Consider the following 19,310-nt stretch of genomic DNA (forward strand, 5'->3'; position numbering starts at 1 on the left):
TTGATAGCWGTCTAGTCTCGGGACCTACTTAAAATAAATACTGCATCTTCTTACAAATGACTATTCTTACATATTCTCATTTATCTGTCCAATTTTGTGTTCTTCGCAATGCAGAGAGAAAGAAACGGTTGAAGAACACATAAAGAACCAAGAGAAACTTGAGGCTCCCCAAGGAAACAGAGGTTTAGCAATGGAGTAATAACTGTAAGATTTTAATGAGAATCTGGAAAACTTTGCTAGATAAGAAGCAGAACAAAACTGTTGCTGTCATTTAATTCCCCGGGCCTGATTGCATTTTCACGATGGGCCTTTGCGCTGCTTTGACAGCGAGAGCTCTTCGAGTAAATGAGTATCAGACCTCCCTGCTAGCTCAACTTGGCAGGTCTCGCAGGGGTCTCTGCAGTGCTCGGCATGCTCTCATCTTGACAAAGGAGGGGTGGAAGCAAACTCGGCGATTCCAAACGGCGCCTGGTCTTTTCTCTTCTGGAACGCTACGTGGATGCTGCCAGTTCAGCAGGAAAGTCAGTGCCAAGGCAGTTCGCTTCCTCACCCCGTTTCCAAACAGCAGCGAAACAATCAGAAATTGCTTCATAACAGGGCCAGGGTGAAAGGTGAGAAGCAGAGTATTCTTAAAGCCTGCGTCCAAACCCGAGGAAGATAGTGTCATTTTGGTAAACCTGTCAAGCTGTTGTAAGAACTTCCTGAATGCTTCCTACCATCTGCTTTTGATGCTTTCAAGACTTGGCTGCAAGCCTGGAGGTTTTCCTGCTCCTTCCTGCCCAACCTATAATGCAGTAATTCTGGATCTGTTCCCTGTCATTCCAGCCTCTTCCTCAGTTTCTTCTGCTTACAGCTGTTTTTTTTTTTTTTTTTTTTTAAATTATTTTTTTTTTTTTTTTTTTTTTTTTTTTTATTTTTTTAACTGCAGTGGCCTTGTGCCCTGAATCATCTCTCCAGGGGCAGTAAGAGTTCCTCTGATGTTGAACAAGTGCCGGGTTTTTCAATTGTGTTCGTGTTCTTAAGAGGAAGGGTCTGGCCAACATGACACATTCCTTCTTCACACTCGCATCAACAAGTTTAACTTTGTACACGGGCTCCTCGGTGGGACAGTCACACAAAGCACATCTCCAGCAACCGTGTCAGATGACACGCTGTGCCGCTCTGCTTAGTGCATATTGATTGATATAATTTGTAGGGTTTGAGATAAATGTCATAGAGGACAATGAGTTCAAAGAATAGATTAAAAAACAATAAATTAAATTCCAAGGCGTTCCCTCCTGTACTAATCTATGTAGGTTCCTGTGTTTTTGGAAAGCACGTTGCTTATCTTCCTCATCAGTAGGCCCACTGCATTCCAGTATTTTGGATCAATGCCATTTGTAATAATCTAGATCAGTTTTTATTCAACATTTATAAAACAAGCCATGTATCATAGGGTATATTTTATAGCAGATGGTATCTCTAATTCATTTACCCCCCCCTCTTCGTTTCCCTCTTCCAATACCACAGTGTATACTTATAAGAGCTCTTGAAACTGGAACTGGGCAGATTTTTTTTTTTAACAAATAGTAAATTTGCTGAAAAATGGAGTTTCCAAGCAACAAAACTGTTAGAGTGTGGCACGCTGAAAATGAAATGCCACACTCTAGAAATGCCAGGTCCTGGAATTGGGACAAAAAAAAAAAAAAAAAAAAAAAAAAGAGAGAGAGAGAAAGAAAAAAAGAAAAAAAAAAGAAAGAGAGAACATTTTGAAATTAAAAAATACAAAATAATAAAACAACAACAAAAAAAAAAGAATTAAAAGCTGCACTAAAGAATGGTGTTAAAGAAAAAAAATAAATAACCAGAGCATTAAGCATTTATTTCAGGTCAGAGTGCTTTTTTTTTTTTGAGATCCTCCAATTCTCCAGTTTCAGATTTTGTTGGTTTTTAACCTGAGAATTTTTTTTTCATCTTGAGAGAATATCCTGGAGGACACGAGAAAGAACCTCAGGCTAATTTGCCTTGCAAAATAGGTTAAACATACCTGCATTTCTCAGAAATCTGAATTTGTAGTCAATGATAACTCTGGTTTCAGGATTATAGAATCCATCACCACAGTCATAACATCCTTCTGGGATTTTTCTAGGAGGATCCAAGTTTGTAAGTTGGGAAATGCCTGAAGAAACAAGAAGCATAAAGTTTGCTTTATTTTTTTTAAATTATTTTTATTCCTGCACTTGTGCCTTGATCATGACAACTAACAAATACTACTTTATATCTTCATGACATTTGATAAAATTATAATTACCAATAACATTTATCAGAAGTTACGCAGATCTGTGGATTTTGCAGATGGAGAAGACGGAAGAGCAGCAGCCCCGGCACAGAGAGCACACAATGCCGCGTTCAAGAAGCAGTTCAATTCTAACACCGCCAAGCTGGTGCTTCCAGGAGAAGCCCGAACTCCGGAACGGCGCCGGGAGGGTCCTGCTGGCCTCACCTGCCATCCCCGGGACACTCGGTGCCCGGGCAGGAGCACCTCTTGCACTGCGTGTTTTACTCCGTGTTTTTGCATCCAAGTCTGTTCCTCTCCGACTGTTGTCATGGATAAATGACAACACTAAAACCCTTAGCGAGAGCGCACGCTGGACAGACATGTTTGGTATCTATGGCCAAGCTGTCTCTCCCAGGGCTGGAAAGAGGCCAGCCCGAATTCCTCTTCTTTCATCCCAGTTTCCACCCGAGTCCCGCGCCGCGCACGGCAGTACCTGCCGGTTTCAGACCGGAGCAGATCTCCGTGTAAAACCTCCTGTCGTAGCCGTCGCAGTAGTGCCAGTTTTTATCCCGGTACTCGAGGCCGTCGGCGAACGTGTATTTCCCCTGCAAAAGGCGCCGTTAACGCCCGGGAGGGCGGCCCAGCCACCTCGGGCCTGTCCGGGGCCCGGGCGCCCTGCCCGGCGGCGCCGCCGCCTCCCCCGGGGCCGCGGCCTAGCGGGGCCCGCACCTCCATGGCGGCGCCGTCGCCACGGCAACGCCGGGGCCGTCGCCAGGACAACGCCAACGCCAACGCTGCACATGCGCGCTGCCCCCTGCGCGCCCCCACGCATGCGCCACGCGCCCCTCCGCCGCAGAAGCCAGCGCGGCGCATGCGCGCTGCGCCCCGCGCCGCCGCGGGCGCATGCGCGCTGCGCCGCGCGCTGAGGGGAGCTCAAGGAGAGCGGCGGGCGCCGCCATGCCCGGCCGCGTCGAGGTGCCCTCGCTCGAGGAGCTCGACGTGCGCGAGGTGAGTGCGCCCGGCGCCGCGGGGGAGCCGCGGGGCTGCCCCCCGGCCCGGCGGGCGCCCCTAGCGCGGCTCTGCCCCTCCGCAGGTGAGCGTCAGCTCGGCCGTGCTCAAGGCCGCGGCACATCACTATGGCTCGCAGTGCGACCGGCCCAACAAGGAGTTCATGCTGTGCCGCTGGGAGGAGAAGGACCCGCGCAAGTGCCTCCGCGAGGGCCGCCAGGTCAACGAGTGCGCCCTCGAGTTCTTCAGGTGCGACCCTCCTCCTTCAGCACGGACCGGCCTCCYCCTTGATTGCGGTTCCTTGTTCTGTGGAAAAACCCCCGTTTCTCCCCCGCAAAGGCAGCTCTGGGGGCAAGGCTGGCTGCTTCCTCAGCTTGCACTGTTCCATAAAAACAGTGCAAGGTTTRCTCGGTTTGCTCTTTCTTGCAAAAGGTGTAGTGCAAAGTGAGCAAAGGCATATTGCTGTGGAAACTCATGTATGGAAGCATACATATATCTCYTGTGCCTAAATTGCAGTGCTAGGTATGTGCCGTTAATGTTTTCTTGGCTTGGTAGCATATGACCTGTCTTACTGGCCCRAAGAGTGCCCTTTTCCAGTGTAGCAGCTTGCTGGAGGTCAAAAACTTCCATCCTGAGCACTTGATTTCAGCTTAAAACATCAAACTAGTCTGGAAGCAGTATAATATTGTGCAGTGCACACTATTGCTTGTTAAAATATTTCAGAATATTTCAGAATATTTAAGGTTGGAAGGGACCTCTACAGATCATCTAGTCCAACCTTCCTGCTCAAGCAGGCACACCTAGARCATGTAGGGTAAATAAACATCTTATACTGGCTGTAGGATATATCTGTGTAGCAAGAATGTTTTCTGAATACCAGTTGATTTATTGCTTTCCCTATTTATAGTGATCCCCATCTAACCTAATTCGACAGCAGTATTGGTAAATGGTGCTATAAATGCTGACTTCTCTAAAGACTTTTAAACGTTCGCGAGAACTTAAAACTATGAAAATACTRTCAAGAGTTGAGATGGGCACCTGTGAGAGAAATGCCGTTAAAGCAACAACACTTACTAAGCATTTTCTTTCGGTAATCTTTTACAGGAAGATTAAGCTGAACTGTGCTGAGCCCTTTACTGAATACTGGACATGTATTGACTACACCAACATGCAGGAGCTTCGCCGATGCCGCAAACAACAGGCCGTGTTTGATAACTGCGTACTAGAGAAGCTGGGTTGGGTGAGACCTGACCTGGGAGAGCTCTCTAAGGTGATTTAACTTCTTTTTGCTTGGCTGGCCAGGATCTTTCTTCCCTCCCCATGTTTTTGTCCAGACTGAGTCTCAAAGTCTTTTCCTACCAGGTGCTATGGGAACCCAACACTAAATTGAGCATTTTCTGTTAAATGCTGTGAGAAGTTGTCATTCCTCTCTCTTTCCCAGGTCACAAAAGTGAAGACAGACAGACCTATCCCTGAGAATGTCTATCACTCTCGACCTAGGCCGGAGCCAAATCCACCCATCGAAGGAGAATTGAAGCCTTCTCCATTTGGCAGTAGGCTTTTCTTCTGGTCCTGGTAAATTGGGCAGCTTGTACTGCAACTGAAATGCAAAGATACATGACTTACAACTGTAAACAGTCAAATATGCGTTGAGTATAGTTATAATGATTAAAAAACCCAAACATTTATGCGGCTTACTTGACTTTCTTGAACATACTTGCACATCCTAGCAGCTCAAAAAAAGCTTGTCTGGGATGGAGTAGAATGTAGTCTGAGTCTTTAACTGCTTCAGACAATCAGAAACTGAGATAAGATTTCTTGTGCTAATTTTATTTGCTTTTTAAGGAGCTTGTTGCTCCTGGGTTGAGTAAACTTTGATTACAAACAAGTTGCTAATGTTTTCCCTTAGAATCTTCCAATTGATTATTGTGTATTTTAGTTCCAAGAAAATCCTTCTGTACAGCTTTACCCTAAGACTTGTATTGGAGCAAAAATTTAATCAAGTCTGTGGCTTTTGCTGTTTGTGGGGTCAATTTTGTTTATGACACCAGGGTCCTTGTTCACCTTACCCATTGCYTGTTCTTCATGTAGCTGGTTTAGCTGCTTCTATTTTATTTTTTAAACYGAGGAACGCAAACAGCTTTATCAGAAACTTGCGTTATGTTTTAGGCTTTAAAAAACAAAAGATTTCTGGACAACGCCCTTTTCTCATAAGCTATCTAAGAAGGTGGCTTCTTAAGGGGTCATGGCAGATCATTGCTGCTGTCTCACTGTCATAATGTTTGGTAGGAATTAGATCTTGTGTGTCTTTTATATCCAGTGGCAAGAACCATATTAAAAAGACCCTAAAAAAAGGGGCAAATTAACTTGTTTTCACAAAACTGTGTGTGGTTGAGCTTGCTCAAGGCCAGGCTTGGTTCAGCTGTAGCYTGAACTATGGCAGAGATGTGACTTTGTTCCTTCGGTAGACCAGGTGTGATACTGTAAAGATWGACTGTGTTCATTTAGGCAGATAGGATGAAGCTGTAGTGGGTCCGTGGCTGTATCATGTGTTTCTGATCCATGGAACTAGAGGAACATTATATAATCTTTATCTGAAAATATCTTATACACAACACAGCCAATGGGCTCTTGCGATTTCCTGGTTGGGTATGTTGACTAAAGCTCAGAAAGCAAGTGCTGTGCCACATGTTTCCCTCAATATATCATGTGCCTTAGCAGCTGTGTGGCCTGGTTGGAGCTGGTGGGCATCTCTGTGGCTTCTTCCAGGTCAGTGCAGCATTTCAGAGCAGCCACACACTCCTGAAGAAAGATAACCCCTTTTCTGTGGAGAAGGAAATTAGGGCAAGCTTGAGATGTAATCACATTCAGCTGAGTGAAGTGAGGTTTGGCCAAGTGGAGGATAAATTGTTCCGGGATGTTAACACATGTATCGTGTCTGATGTGTTTTCACTGACCAACTCCAATAGCTAGGCAGTCTCGCCGAAAGACTTGTTAGATAGCGTGTTTTGTTAATAACTTGCTATTGTCAGCATAATGTATGAAACACTGCATTGCTGAACATCTGCTTTTGAATAAACAGGCATGGGCATTCCAGTAGTCAGTCCCTAATCATAATTAAAGAGTATTTTTGCCCATTAAATTGCTTCAGGAAAGAATGATGAGTATAAATAGAGGGACATTTTTTAATATAGTCTTTTATAAACCCCACCCTTAGGTTGGCTAGTACTGTAAGAAAAAAAATAATAAAACATTGATTTATGCTGTTCTCTCCCAGGTTTAAGATTTTTCATCTGTCTTGTGAGAGCTAAATCTATTACCTTTTGTAACAGGTTGTTAATCTTGTAATAACACACTGATCTCGCTGGAAAGTGAGAACTGACTTCTGAGCTTGCATAGGTTCCCTCTTCAGTTTCGAGCAGTAGTGGAAAGGAGAAAATAYGAAAGGAAACAGCAGAGAAGGACAGGCTCTGAGGCAGGAAACGGACAATGGAGTGCTCCTAAAGTCAAGTAGCTTTCAGCTCCACTGCCAGCACTTCTGTTGTGAGCTGCTTGTGAGATGGTTGCTGCTCCTCTCCATCTCTGGGCTGAATCGGCGAGAAAGTTGCCATCCAGCGCAGTTCTTGGTGCATTGGACAGTGCTTAAATTCAGCTATTTCTGTTCAAAATTGTTCTGTGGCTTTACTCAATCACACGTGCCCCCTTCGGAGCTGTAATGTTTCTTGGAAAGTTTAGAGCAAGTGAATGTCAAGATGAAGTAAAGACCATAAAACTATCTTTGAGGAATGTATCCTGACAATTTCTTGGCAGATGGAGAACAGATGCAAACAGATTCAACACAGATATTTTATTGGCAATGTGAAAAGTGTTATTTGTTATAGTGTAGGCTTTAAGCTTTGCCAGAACTTCTAATCACACGTGTGAAATTAACAGCTAGAGAAACTTAACCAGTGTCGTGGTATCTGGCCCTTCATAGTTTGATCGAGCAGAACTTGCTCCGCTGTTTTAGACTGTGGCCTGAGAAGAGTAAAACCCTAGTGCAATTTCAAATCTTAGTGAGGAAGGAGTATTCCATTCTGGTGCAGCTGGATTGCTATGACAGCGTCCCTTTGAGGAGAGTGTCCCCTTTAAACATCTGGCAGTTTGGTTTGAAATAAATTATTTACTGCAGTCCCCTATACAAAAGGCTAAAGAAAATGTACTGTTAGCCAAAAAGTCCCAATAGCAAAGTCTTCATCTGAGAAGGTGAGAGAGGAAATTATTTTATCTAGCTCTGATGCCAGTCTCATAACCATATGGCATACCTGCTAAAAAAGATTCATATGAGTCAGGAGCTTGCCTATCAAGCTCTTGTAAACTGTGATTTGCTAGGACAAAAACTGCTCATGTACAGCTCTTCTTCTGAGTTCAGTTGCAGTATGGTTTTTAGAATGGAGGTGTGACAAGTAAATTTTTTAATCCACAGGAAATTTAAACCCCCCAATACCTGTATCTCTTTATGTAAAAATACTTAATATTCATAATTTTTAAAGAACCCTTACTTTCAGAAAAAGAATGCTTCTGGAATTCTGGAAAGGAAATTTGGAGTTCAAGATGACTTTTTAAAATTCTTTTGAAAACTTGCGGTGTGTTCTTCTGAGAGACGTTTTGAAAGCAGAATCCGTCTGGATATTAATAGGAGATTAAGTCTCCCTCTTGTGGCTGCTTTCAGCTGATCCCAGGGATTTGTGTGATGATTTTGCCCTCATGAGTCCCAAGGTAAGTGGGCATTACTGATAGCAAAGACAAAAAAACAAGCTAAGACTTGAGGTGAGTAGAAAGGAAGAAACTATAATGAAAAAGTTTTGATAATTCCTTCTGAATATAATTAAGGTGAATGGAAGTTTAGAGAGCAAAAGAAGATGGAGGTGGTTGGGAAATCCAAGTGCAATTTATAATATTTGCTAGCTTACTATGCCCCTCTCTGGCAGATTATTTGCAATATTTAATGTCAAAGCAAATTATTTCTTTATTCCATTAGAGACTGACATGAGCTTGCTGAACGGTCTAATACAACCGCGTCCTTGTTAGAAAAGGTCCAACTCTGCTTTTGCGTGTGAGAACTTGTAGCTTGAGACTTGATTTAGATTTGTTCCGAACCACTTGGCTGGTCAAATATACAAACCAGGTACAACTGTCCGTTCCCCCTGTGCACGGCCTTGGTGAGAGAAGAGCAGGGAACATAAAGCCTCCAAAGGTCCTTACTGTTATTTTAATCATTAAGGCATAAGATCAGGGAAGGAGGAGGCCTTGCTTGGCAGCACGCTCATGTGCCCCACGGGCGAGAGCCACAGCAGGCTGGGAGAGAAGCAGAAGCTGCTGAGAAATGAAGAGCTCTGCTGAACCTAACTGGATCCAGGAGAAGAGGGCTCGAAGAGCTGAACTGGGAGCATTTAAACAAGGTAAAAGCCCTTCTATCCTGCCTGCACCTTGAGCATCCCCGTTGCTGCCGCCTGGCACGTGGCAGGGATGGCTCTTGTATGTGTTTCCCTCCCGCAGAGACCCAGGCTAAAGGATTCCCAGCCAGTGTCTTCATGCTCTTGTCTGGGCTGGCAAAGGCAGATGGTTGAAGTGAGTGTTTTGTATGTGCTGTGTTCTGCAGCGCAGCACGGTGAACAGCTTCTGCTGTTTTGATAGGATTTAAGTTAATTTCTCCCTTCTCGCTGGGGAAAATGAGGGCTGGGATGAATGGCCATGCCCAGTGCTTTGTTAAGCTCAGCTTTGGCTCTGATTTTTCACACCAAGAAAATAAATACAGAGCAAAGGGAGCCTTGTGGAAGAGGTGCAGGTCTGCTCCCAAGTTGATAGCTGAACCGTGGAAAGCACTGACTCAAGGTACTGCTTTATATTTGTAAAAGCAGCGTGGCTGCTCTGCAAGGGCTGTGTAACCCGAGGGTGCTTGGGCTCCTTGAAAAGGGCAGCAGAGCCTCCTGCTTCCCTGCAAACAAGAGCTGGGGCTTCAGAGCATTCCGCCTTTGGGGAAGGTGTTGTGTGACCCCCGCTCTGCTCCTGCTGCCTCCCGTTTGCAGCCGTGCGGAGGACGGGATCGGACCTGTCTGTGGCCCGGGCTGGGGCAGAGCCTTGAATGCCATCCCTGCACTCGTCCCCGCGCTCGCGGCCGCCCAGCAGAGGAAGGCGAGGTCAGCGCGGGGAGCTCTGCCCGGCGGCAGGAAGCGCCTTCTGGCAGAGGAAAGAGATACAATGCGAGCAGGGAGGGAAGCTCCCCTTCCATGCAGCCCCCTCCGAGAAGCACTTGGCTCCTACAGCTGCTGGAGTCCTTAGGATCCGCTATCAGGCTCTTTATTGTTGCAGCCTTTCATGTGCTTTGCTGCCTCTTATTTTTTTTTCACCCCAGTGTGCTGCAGAGGGCAAGGAAGAGCAGTGCAGGAGCGGGGCCGGAGCGAGGAGACAGGCACCCGGCTTCCCTTTCCTGTCGCTATCTCATTGTGCGGCCTTGGGCCGCGCCGCTTCCCCYGCTGCCCTGGTTCCTGCGGGGCCGGGGCCGCCCTGCAGCGCTCCCCGCTCTGCTGTTTCCCCACCTCTGTCCTTGGAGGGGCCCTGCAGGAGCCTTGGGCAAAGCGCCGCAGGGCGAGCAAGGGAGGTATTGGGGGAGCACGGGACCCCCAGAGCCTGCGGCGCCTGTCCCTGCGCCCGCACCGCGTGCCCCGAGCCCCGCTGCGGTGCAGGGCCTGCGCTCCGTGCCCGCTGGAGCCGGGGGCTTGCAGGGCAGGACCCCCTTTGAAGTGTCTCTAGCCTGGCTGTTGCTGCAGCACGCTGGGAAGGTGCCAAGTGATTAGCAGTTAGTAAGTGGAGGTTTGTGTTTGCTGCTGCTTTCTGCTAGGAAACAAACCAGGTTCTGGCAAGTCCCTGGAGAGGGGGCTTTGCCGGGGGCCGCGGCCCCTCTCTGCCCTAGCAGCAGTTCCTTTGCTCAGAATGAGTCACTTTCTTGCTCGTGTCTCCTGCGCGGTCCCCTTTGCGTGTCCCTGGGCCGGAGCGGTGCGCACAGCTCGGGGCAGCTCTCTGCTGACATTCCCAGTCTCTGCCCCGCAGGGCGCCGGCGGTGCCTTGCGGAGAGAGGAGCAGGAAAGGCAGCTCTAGCCGAGGGGTTTCCAGGGAATGTGCCCGTGTGCCCTCCTGCCCTTCCCAAATGCCCGCATCGAGCGTTCAGACRCTCTGAACTGGAATAGCTGCTTCCCTGCGTAGTCCTATTCACCAATTGGAGCCCTTAAGATATGGGCCCAGGCCCCKGGGCGCTGTCCCTGCCAAGGTGCCGATCCCACGGGATCTTGGCGGCTCCTGACCACTATCCGGAGCTCGCGGGAAGGGGCTTTGCTGGGGAGACGTGGGTGGCTGGGCCGTGGCGTGGCCGAAGCCAAGCGGGGCGGGAGCGAGGCCGCCCCAAGCGCTGCCTTTCCTCTCCCCTCGGCCCGCGCAGGGATCTTGTTCCATCTACTATAAAGCAGAGTCCTTAATAGTGCTGAAGGGCTCTCCGTATTTTAAATAAACATGAGTGGATTAGAGCCCAGGAGGACGGGGAAGAATGCGGCGGTGGGGGGGTACCGGCCGGCACACATGTCAGCAATTTGGCTGCCTTGTGTACTTTGGCTTTTAAAAAAGCATTTAAAAGTAAACAAATGAATGAAAATCTGGCAGCTGGATTTCAAAGCAAATTGCTTTCAGCTGATATACCCTGTTCCCAGCCTGCTCGGGTAGGATGGAGCYGTGTGGATCCGGGAAGAGGAGCGGATGGCCCAGGAGAAGCAAGGGGGCAGGCAGCAGGGAGAACAAAAGCGGGGTGATTCGGTGCATTTGGCTCTTCCTGTGCACCCAACRCTGCGGTCGGTGCCGCGGGTGGCACCGCGGCTGGCGCAGGGCCCGGCTCGGTGCCCGCAGAGTGGCTGTCCCCAGCGCGGCAGCCCCCGTGTGCCCTGCGGGATCCCACCAGGGCTCTGCTCCGTCGTGGGGCTGGATCCGCAGGCGCCCCGTGGGCCGCGARGGGCAGGCGGGCAGGGGTCTGGGCTTGGCACTCGATTCCTCCGTTTCCTCGGGCTCGAGGACTTTGTTGCTGTCGCAGGTGCACGTCGCAGCCGTGCGCCGCGATGCGCGGCTCGGCGAGCCGGAGTGGTGAGCTCACCCCGGAGCGGCGCAGCCTGGTGCTCCGTGGCAGGCACAGGATCCGCGTGGGGATGGGGAYGCTCCAAGCCCTCGGAGTGTGCGTGAGCTGCTGACACGGGTGGCGTGCGGGGCTGAGCCCCTGGCGTGCGGGGCGTCCCTGCAGTTAGCAGGACTGCATGGAAACGTGTGGGGTGGCTGCCATCGGCACTGCGGGACACGCGGGCTCCGAGCCCTGCCGCTTTGCTGGAGGTGGAAGCCGCCGGTGCCGCCGGGCAGAGCTGGCACCCCCGGGGCTCGAGGACACCCTGTGTCGTGGCCGTGTCTGTGCGAGCGGCTTCTCCGGCACAGGAGCCTCCCCACTTCGCTCCCGCTTCCCGCGTGGCCTTTGAAGCGAGACAGGGCGACGGGAGCGGCGCTCGTGCCGGCCCCTTGTCCCTTCGCCGGCCGGGCCTTCGCCRCGGCCTCTCGCCGTCCCCGTTTCCTCAGCATTTCGGGGCCTTCCTCATTAATCTTTGTATTTTTATTTTGACAAATGCATGTTTCCAGGAAGTTGCTGGGGTCAAAGCAGCATCTGTTGCTGGTTATTCGGGGGGACGCGGAGGGGCTGCGGGAGGGTTTCCAAAGCAGAGAGCTCGGGGAAGTGCTGCGGCTTCCCAGCCGGCAGCTGCCGATGGCAAGGGGCCTCGGACCGGCCCGCGCCTGGTTTGGGGAAAGGTGATCCGTTTTCCTYGTGCCCACCGAGCTCCCCTCCACCCAGCAGCTGGTGGCTCCATGTCCCCCAGTTGGGTCCCAGCACCTTTGCAGTTCCCCTGTTACAGCATCAGTGGGGACGTTAGTGGCCCTGGGGCTCCAGCGTGGGGCTGGGGAGGGGTCGCGCTGGCACTGCTGCCCCTGGGGACTGGTTTGGACCAAACYGGGCTTTTTTATAAATATATATGTATATATATATATCTTTTTTTTTCTTGCAAAACAACCCAAGGAGGATCCAGTGCCAAGGCGAGGGCCACAGAGGAGCCTTGGAGATTTATCGCTGCGGAAATACTTTCTCCAGCGGTGGCGGACGATTGCAGCAGGAACAATAGGGGATTCGCAACGTGAACAAAGCTGATTTCGCTTGCTGGTTTATCACCGCGCTTTCCTTGCGGAGCCTCCCTTCCTGGAAGTGGGAGATGCAGCTTCCCCCGGGCGCCGGGCCCCGTAATCAGCAGGAATGGCAATATCCTGGCTGGGAAGCGAGCTGTGAAACGCCGTCGCCCTGCGTGATTTATGAGCCGGYGGAGCGCGAGCCGCGCCGGGCGCGTGCAACATCCACCTATTCTTTGTGCCGCGGCCCGCGTCCCCGGGGAGCTGCTGGAGGAAGCGCGCGGGCCCAGCACATACGCGCCGGTTCCTTTAATTTAGTGCTTTTATTGCCGCCTCTTTCCGAGCGCCTCTTGCAGGCGCTCGCTGACACCGGGCACCGGCCGCCGGGCAGCGCGTCCCGCTCCGCTCCACAGTCCGTGCACCGCTATGCAGCGCTGCCGGTACCGGGGATATGCGATAATTATTCCAAGTGATCAGGTCTTAATTATGCAACACCGAGGATGATTACCGTGCGCCAAATTGGTGCCGAGTGCTTAGTTATGTATATGCCGAATTTAGTCTATACTATTATACCCAGTGGGTGGCCGCAGACAATCAGGAAGTAATTAGTTTTGCTGGAGGTTGCGGCTGGCTGGCGCGGCGCGGGGCGGCCCGCTGCGCTGCTCGGTGCCGCGGCCCCCGGTGCCGCGCGGCGCCTCGTGACGAGCTAATGAGCTGTCTGCGTGGCGGCCTCTAATTAGAGCTGTCGGTGCTCGTTGGGAGACGAGGCCGCGCGAGCCGCTCCGCCGGCAGCGCCTCCCTTTGTCGACGGCYCCGATGCTGCTGATGGCCACGGTGGCCGCGGCACCGGGTGCTGGTGGCCCTGAGGCCTGCAGGGCGCTGGGATGACAATGTGCAGGGGGAGCAGCACCTGCAAATACATGTCCCTCGAGATGTGCAGGGGAGCAGYGCCTGCAACGCGTGTCCCSATGGGATGTGCAGGGGGAGCAGCGCCTGCAACGCGTGTCCCAATGGGATGTGCAGGGGGAGCAGTGTCTGCAATGCCCGTCCCGATGGGATGTGCAGGGAGCAGCGCCTGCCTGCAATGCGCATCCTGATGGGATGTGCGCGGGCGCTTGCGGTGGAGCCGGCGGCCTCCGCATCCCACGTCCACATCCGTCATCGCAGGGACCCCGGCGGAGAGCGCCCAGCTCCCCCGCCACGCGGGGCTGGTCCCAAGTGCGGAGCAACTTTTACCTCCGTTACACAAAGGAAACTTTCCGGCTCGTTCTGTCGGAGATGCTCGCTCCGTGGGATGATTGGCAGACTGGAGAGCTGAGAAACTAAATTGTTTATACGCTAATGAATAGGAGCTTGATTGCAAGATCCTGTTTGGAAAATTATAGTGCTGAATTGAAGCTGTACAATTACATCCAAAATGCTGCATATTCATTTCATCTGCTTTGCATAGAGATTAACAAGCGAGCCCTGAAGCAGACTCTGAAATTAAAGCTAACACCAGATTTAGTCGCAGGTTACAAACTAACGGGCATTGTTTGGCGGCTTCAATCCGCACCACCTGCCTGCCGCGTGATTGCGAGCGCCGCAGCACACAGCCCAGGACAAAGTTTCTTCCCATGAAGGAAGCAGAATAAACGGGGCGCTCGTTCCTGCACRGAGCTGCATCCCGGCTGAGGGACGGCCGGGAGGTGCCGGAGGAGCCGCGGTTGGACCTGGCCGGGGCCCCTGTCCAGAAGCAGCAGCAGCTTCTTGGGATGGCAGGTGCTGGGGTAGGAGAGCTCTGGGCTGAGCCYGCGCTGGGGTCGCTGCCTGTGTCCTCCCCGGTTCCAGGCCGCGGTGGGTCCACGGGCTCATGCCCTGGGCTGGCGCTGGGTAGGAGATGGGAAGAGGCCTGTGCAGGTCCAGGGAGCCGGGTGTCCGGCGGGAGGTGGCCTTGGGTGCTCAGAGCGTGGCTCCTTGTTTGGGAGGTCTCAGCCCCAGCTGGGGGCCCTGGTGGCACCGTGTGAGATCCCACTGCGTGAGGGGCACTGGGACGGGCTGAGGGACCGCGGGGTGAGGGCCGCCCCGGTGCAGTGACTGCAGGGTGCTCTGCAGGACAAGGGCAGCCTGGGGCTGGGGCCGGGCCCTGGGCTGGGAAGGGGCCTCCGGCTGCGCCTGCTCCCACGGCCTGGGCGGCGCAGGGGAGAAGGCCCCGTCCCATGGGATGGGTTCTGGTGCCGCTGGCAGCGCCTGGCAGGGGACAGGGTGGCAGTGCTGGCCATTCGCAGCAGGGAYCCAGAATCAAAACCCACTGCGCCCGCTCTGCAAAGTCCAACACGTTTATTTGCTCTTCGGAAACCTCTCTCCAATCTGCGGTGCGTTTCCCTCGGATCCGCGCTTGCTCTTTCCTAGCAGGCCGGCTGCAGCCGGGAGCYGCGCTGGGCGGGCGCAGGGGCCCTCTGCCGTTGGCGCGCGGCTCCGCACAGCCCAGCTCAGCTCAGCCCAGCCCAGCCCAGCTCGGCACGGCTCCACTCGGCTCCATGCGGCTCCGCATGGCTCAGCCCGGCCCCGCTGCCTGCAGGGCTGCTGCTCCAGGGCCGCCCAGCTCCTTCCCCACTCGACCCTCCGACACTTCCGCGCACCCTCCCTCGCCCGTTGCCGCCCCCCGATCCCCGTGTCCTGCTCTCGCGCCGGGGCTGCGACGGGGTGTCCTCTTGCCCGGGGCTCCATGTCTTCCTTAAACCTTTCCTTTCTCTGTCCTTTCATGCTTCCAAGTCCGCTTCCAAGTCCAATTCCAAACCACACCGTAATGCCACAAATCCGAGCAAAAGAGCAGCGCTGCGCCCGGCAGCAGGGAGCTGCCCCGCCGGGAAAAGGCACCGCGTCCTTCCCCATGGCAGGGCTCTGTGCGAGGGGCCCAGCCGCGCGGGGCTGCCCTGSGACTTTGCAATGACCTCCATGTGGATCAAGGGCGCGTGGGGGGATTGGGATGGAGGGAAGGCAGCAATGCCCCCCAGCAGCCCTGGGCTCTGTGTGGTGTGAGCTGGGCCCGAGCAGGCCACGTCCTGCATGGGGCAGCACAGGGAGCTGCTTCCTGGGCCGGGCGCGCAGGGGCCGGCGCGGGCCGGCACAGTGAGGTGGACGGAGCAGCCGGGCCCACGCGCCAGCTAAGAGGGGACCCTGCTGGTCCCCAGAGCAGCATCCAGCTCCGGTTCGAGCAGCTCGTCCTCCGAGAAGCTGATGTGCAAGCGAGTGTTGTCTGTGGGGGAGAAGGGCAGCTCGCTGTCCGTGGGGCTGCCCCGCGCGGCCGGCTCCTTGCCCGGGGCCTCACCCGCTGCAGCGTCAGGGACGCTGGGCAGGGGGGACGTGTGTCCGGTGTCCCCCAGCCTGTCCTTGCTCAGGGCGTGCAGGGAGGGCCCCGCAGGGCCAAGCTCGGCGCTGGCGGCGGCGCTCCGGGCGCCAGGCCTCGTCTCGGGCTCCAGCGCGCTGAGCGGGCTGGCAGTGACRCTGGTAACGCTGCAGGGGCTGGGCAGGCTCACAAGGGCGCTGCTCTCGGGCTTGGCCTCCACCTCCAGGCTCGGGGAGGTCTTGCTGGACCTCTTGCGCAGGATGGGTGGCGGGGGGTTGATCTTGGGAATGGGCTGCTGCCTCCTGGGAAGCACAAGCAGAGAGAGGAGGGTGAGACACAAGCAAACCTGTGCAGAGGCTGCCCCAGCCTCTCCAAAAGGCAGGTGCCCTTTTGGGGTCCCACTAGTGCAACCTGTTGGTCTCATACCCTGGAGTGGTGGCACTAGAGCAATGCAGCATTGTCCCTCTTGCCACAGAGAGGCAGAAGCAGGGCAGGGAGTGACCCCGTCCCTGTCCCGTGGGGCTCTGATGCCCCCATCTGCCCTCTGGGGGTTCATTTGTTCTCATCCTGTGCACAGAGCAATTGCCCCTCGGCTGCAGCCCCTTGCCCACCCTCGAGGGCGCCGTGGGTCCCGCAGGCCGTGGAGCTGCGAGGGGGCAGCGTCTGCTCAGCGGTGCCCAGGCGGGTGCAGAGGTGTCAGGTCCCTACCTGTCCTCATCCGCCCTGCTGTCACTGTCGTCGGCCTTTTGCCAGCTGCCGCCATTGAGCAGAGCGAACTCGCTGACCTCGGAGCCCTCCACGCGCCGGCTGAAGCCGTCCTGCCCCTCCAGCACGGCCAGGCACTCGTCCTTGCCCTCGTAGCACGAGCCGCCCCTGCCCGCAGTCACGAGGTTGAGGTAGGAGTCCCCCAAGGCCGGGGCCGAGAGGGGGCCGGGGCCCACGGGGCTGCCCAGGACGCTGGCGGGGGTGGAGGTGGACGGCAGGTTGATGTCCAGGCTGTAGTGGTTCTTCAGGTTCAGCGACAGCGACTGCGCCAGGGACAGGTTCTGCAGGGAGCGGTCGACTGTGGGAGAGACGTGAGGGCGTGAGGGCCGGCGGCCTCGGCCCGGCCGCTCGCGGGGCTGCTCGCGGGGCGGCGGGAGCCGCCGGGCGCGCGCTCACCTGGCTGCCGCCGCTGCGCCTTCACCTCCAGCTCCTTGAGCTGCCTCACGAGCAGCGAGACGTGCTGCAGCAGGTCGCGGTTGGTGAGCAGCAGCTGCCGCACGCGCGCCTGCGCCTCGATGCGYGCCGCCGTCTCCGCCGCCAGCTGGTCCTTCAGCAGCTGCACCTGCGGGACGGGAGCTGCGGGCCCGGCCTGGCGCCCGCRGCCCGGCCCGGCGCAGCCCGTGSGCCCCGCGCAGCGCGAGGGGAACAGGGCCCGCAGGGGCTCTCACACACTGGGAATCTTGGGTGCATGAGGGCAGACGGGGCCTGGTGCAGCACCGGCACAGCCTCGCCAGGCCAGTGGGTGCATCAGCCAGTCCTCCTCCCCCTGCTTCTCCTCGCCCTTGCACCCCGAGCCCAGGGGTGCAGACCCAGCTGAGCTCCCAGGACCTCCCCCTGTGGCACAGGCAGCCCGGCCCTGCGCTGCCTTTCCGGGCGCTGCCAGGGAAGCAGAGGCCAGGAAGGGGCTGGGCCGCTGCCGAGGCCGCGCGGAGAGCAGGACGGTACCTGAGCCACGGCCACCTGCGTCTGCTGCTGCTGCTGCAGGAGCTGCTGCTGCAGGAGCTGCAGGCAGTGCTGAGAGGCCAGCGGGGTGATGGAGGCCGACGAGCAGGGGCTGCTCGGGCTGAGCAGCTGCTGGGAGCCGGCCGGGTACAGGGAGCAGTTCTCAGGCTCCTGGGCACAAAGAAACACCGTGAGAGTGCCCAGCTCGGCCTGGCATTCAGACCGGGCCTGTCCAGGAGCTCTGCCACCGATCCCAGCCTCGCTCTCCTGCTGCACAGAGGCTGGCTCTGCAAACTCATCCTTTGCGATCAATCTGCAGCTGGGCTCAGTGGACACATTATCCACCAACACCAGGMTTATCTCCCAGGGCAGAGCCAGGAAGGAAAACAGCAGTGCGGGGCTGAGCGTGTTCACGGGAGCTGGGAGGTGTCAGCCTGCTGCCAGGCAGGGCTGTCACCCTGCAGAGCCATCACCGGCGCTAAGGGACGGTCGGGTGAGTTTGTAGACARGTCACACGCTACAGGGACAGTGTTGGGGCTGTGATTCACGGCGATCCATGGGGAATCAGGGAGGTGTAAGATGGTGCAGAGTGCCTGAGGCTCTTCACCAAGCATGGTGCCTGAGGCCGGGGTGGGTTTGCATGTCCTGCGAGCCTGACCAGCAGTACAGGCTGTGGAAAAGAGGTACTGCCCTGGCCTGGCTGCAGAGCTTCCCAGGGCTGGGGCAGCAAGTGCTGGGTGCCAAGGAGGGAGGCGTCTGCAGTGGGGTTTCCATAAAAAGGGTCTGCTTTTCTCCTATGAGAAAGGGTCTTCTCTAAAGCTGTGAAAGAACAAACCATCCCTTGTCTAGCCCCCACAGACTAACCTGGCAGCTCTTGTCCTTGGAGACCTGTCCGGGTTTCAGCATGCTGAGCTCGGCCCTGGCAGCAGGCAGCTCTCCAGGCCCCCTCTCTGGCACACAGATCCCATCAGGGTCGATGCCAACCTCATCCACGTCCGTGCTCTTGGAGCCCTTCATCTGGTGGACTTCAGAGGAGATGGATAAAGTCAAYCCAAGTTCTCAAACACCCCAAAGAGCAGCAGCCAGCCGGGGCTCGGGGCAGGGCTGGCAGTGTAGGTGAAAGCTTAGACAGAAGAGCCAAGACTTCTTTCAAGTCTCTGCATGTGGCAGTGGGGCAGCAGCAAAGCAGGGTGCTAGTTGAGGGGCTGGCGCTGGGAAAGGCCCCTTAGCCTCCATGCTCGTGGTGCCACATGGGGAGGCCCCAGAGAGGTGCAGAAAGGCTGGAGAGGCACATGCAGGGCAGCAATGGCCACGCGCTCGGTCTGAAGGGACATGAAGCTTTTGCTGTCTCCAGAGCTGGCTCACAAAGAACGAGTGATTATGGCATTTCCCCGTCCCAAAGCCTCCCTGCCATTGCTGTTGAGGGAGAGATGTGCCCGAGACGTGCGGTGCTGCAAGTCACCTTCTAGCGGCTGCTCCTCCACAGACTTGTCGCTGGCGCCGTCCGCCTGCCCGTCGGCGTTCTGCAGCGCGTGCTGCAGGCTCAGCTTGTGGCAAACCTCAAAGGCCTGGCCCACCGTGCGCACCACCCGCATGGCCTGGCTCTGCAGAGAGACACCCATGGGCAGCAGCGCTCCCACCCCTCCTGCTCCCAGGGAAAACACGGAACCTTCCCCCTCCTCCTATGCCAGGGTGGCCCGGGGTTGCCCTTGGGATGTATCTCCATATGGATCAGTGTCTCCGTATGGATCAGTGCTCAGTGCAGCCTCTCCC

At 55.2% G+C, this 19,310-nt stretch overlaps 3 protein-coding genes across 3 annotated transcripts in view; 1 reads left to right on the forward strand and 2 right to left on the reverse strand.

Annotated features, from left to right (window-relative positions):
* Positions 1 to 914: 914 nt before the first annotated feature.
* Positions 915 to 2,868, reverse strand: MORN5 (MORN repeat containing 5; the record flags this gene model as incomplete). The annotated part of the gene is made up of 3 exons (XM_026049535.1): positions 915 to 1,161; positions 2,027 to 2,158; positions 2,751 to 2,868. Coding segments are annotated over 3 exons (354 nt in total), but the record flags the coding sequence as incomplete, so codon positions are not given.
* A 311-nt stretch (positions 2,869 to 3,179) lies between these two features.
* On the forward strand, positions 3,180 to 5,763 carry NDUFA8 (NADH:ubiquinone oxidoreductase subunit A8). Its single transcript, XM_026049471.1, has 4 exons — positions 3,180 to 3,265; positions 3,351 to 3,514; positions 4,370 to 4,535; positions 4,707 to 5,763. Exons 1-4 carry the CDS (start codon positions 3,215 to 3,217, stop codon positions 4,842 to 4,844), a joined length of 519 nt encoding a protein of 172 aa, XP_025905256.1. The 5' UTR covers positions 3,180 to 3,214; the 3' UTR covers positions 4,845 to 5,763.
* Positions 5,764 to 16,714: 10,951 nt separating this feature from the next.
* Positions 16,715 to 19,310, reverse strand: part of LOC112956044 (carboxyl-terminal PDZ ligand of neuronal nitric oxide synthase protein-like) — a gene marked incomplete at its 3' end in the record, with an annotated part of 29,638 nt that continues 27,042 nt past the window's right edge. Inside the window, exons 6-10 of the mRNA XM_026049536.1 lie at positions 19,000 to 19,141; positions 18,402 to 18,562; positions 17,541 to 17,708; positions 16,992 to 17,157; positions 16,715 to 16,893 (exon numbers count right to left, since the gene is read on the reverse strand). Coding sequence (XP_025905321.1) covers positions 16,715 to 16,893; positions 16,992 to 17,157; positions 17,541 to 17,708; positions 18,402 to 18,562; positions 19,000 to 19,141 — 816 coding nt within the window. The remainder of the gene's footprint in view (positions 16,894 to 16,991; positions 17,158 to 17,540; positions 17,709 to 18,401; positions 18,563 to 18,999; positions 19,142 to 19,310) is intronic.

This window comes from Nothoprocta perdicaria, unplaced genomic scaffold (genome assembly GCF_003342845.1).
Source record: "Nothoprocta perdicaria isolate Ctin4 unplaced genomic scaffold, notPer1 scaffold_6, whole genome shotgun sequence".
Lineage (NCBI taxonomy): Eukaryota > Metazoa > Chordata > Aves > Tinamiformes > Tinamidae > Nothoprocta > Nothoprocta perdicaria.

What these genes read in the sequence shown, in the direction of transcription:
- NDUFA8 (XM_026049471.1), top strand. Translation starts at nt 3,215, where the DNA reads ATGCCCGGCCGCGTCGAGGTGCCCTCGCTCGAGGAGCTCGACGTGCGC. An exon ending in TGCGCCCTCGAGTTCTTCAG is followed by an intron (nt 3,515 to 4,369) that starts GTGCGACCCTCC and finishes AATCTTTTACAG; the next exon opens with GAAGATTAAGCTGAACTGTG. An exon ending in ACCTGGGAGAGCTCTCTAAG is followed by an intron (nt 4,536 to 4,706) that starts GTGATTTAACTT and finishes TCTCTTTCCCAG; the next exon opens with GTCACAAAAGTGAAGACAGA.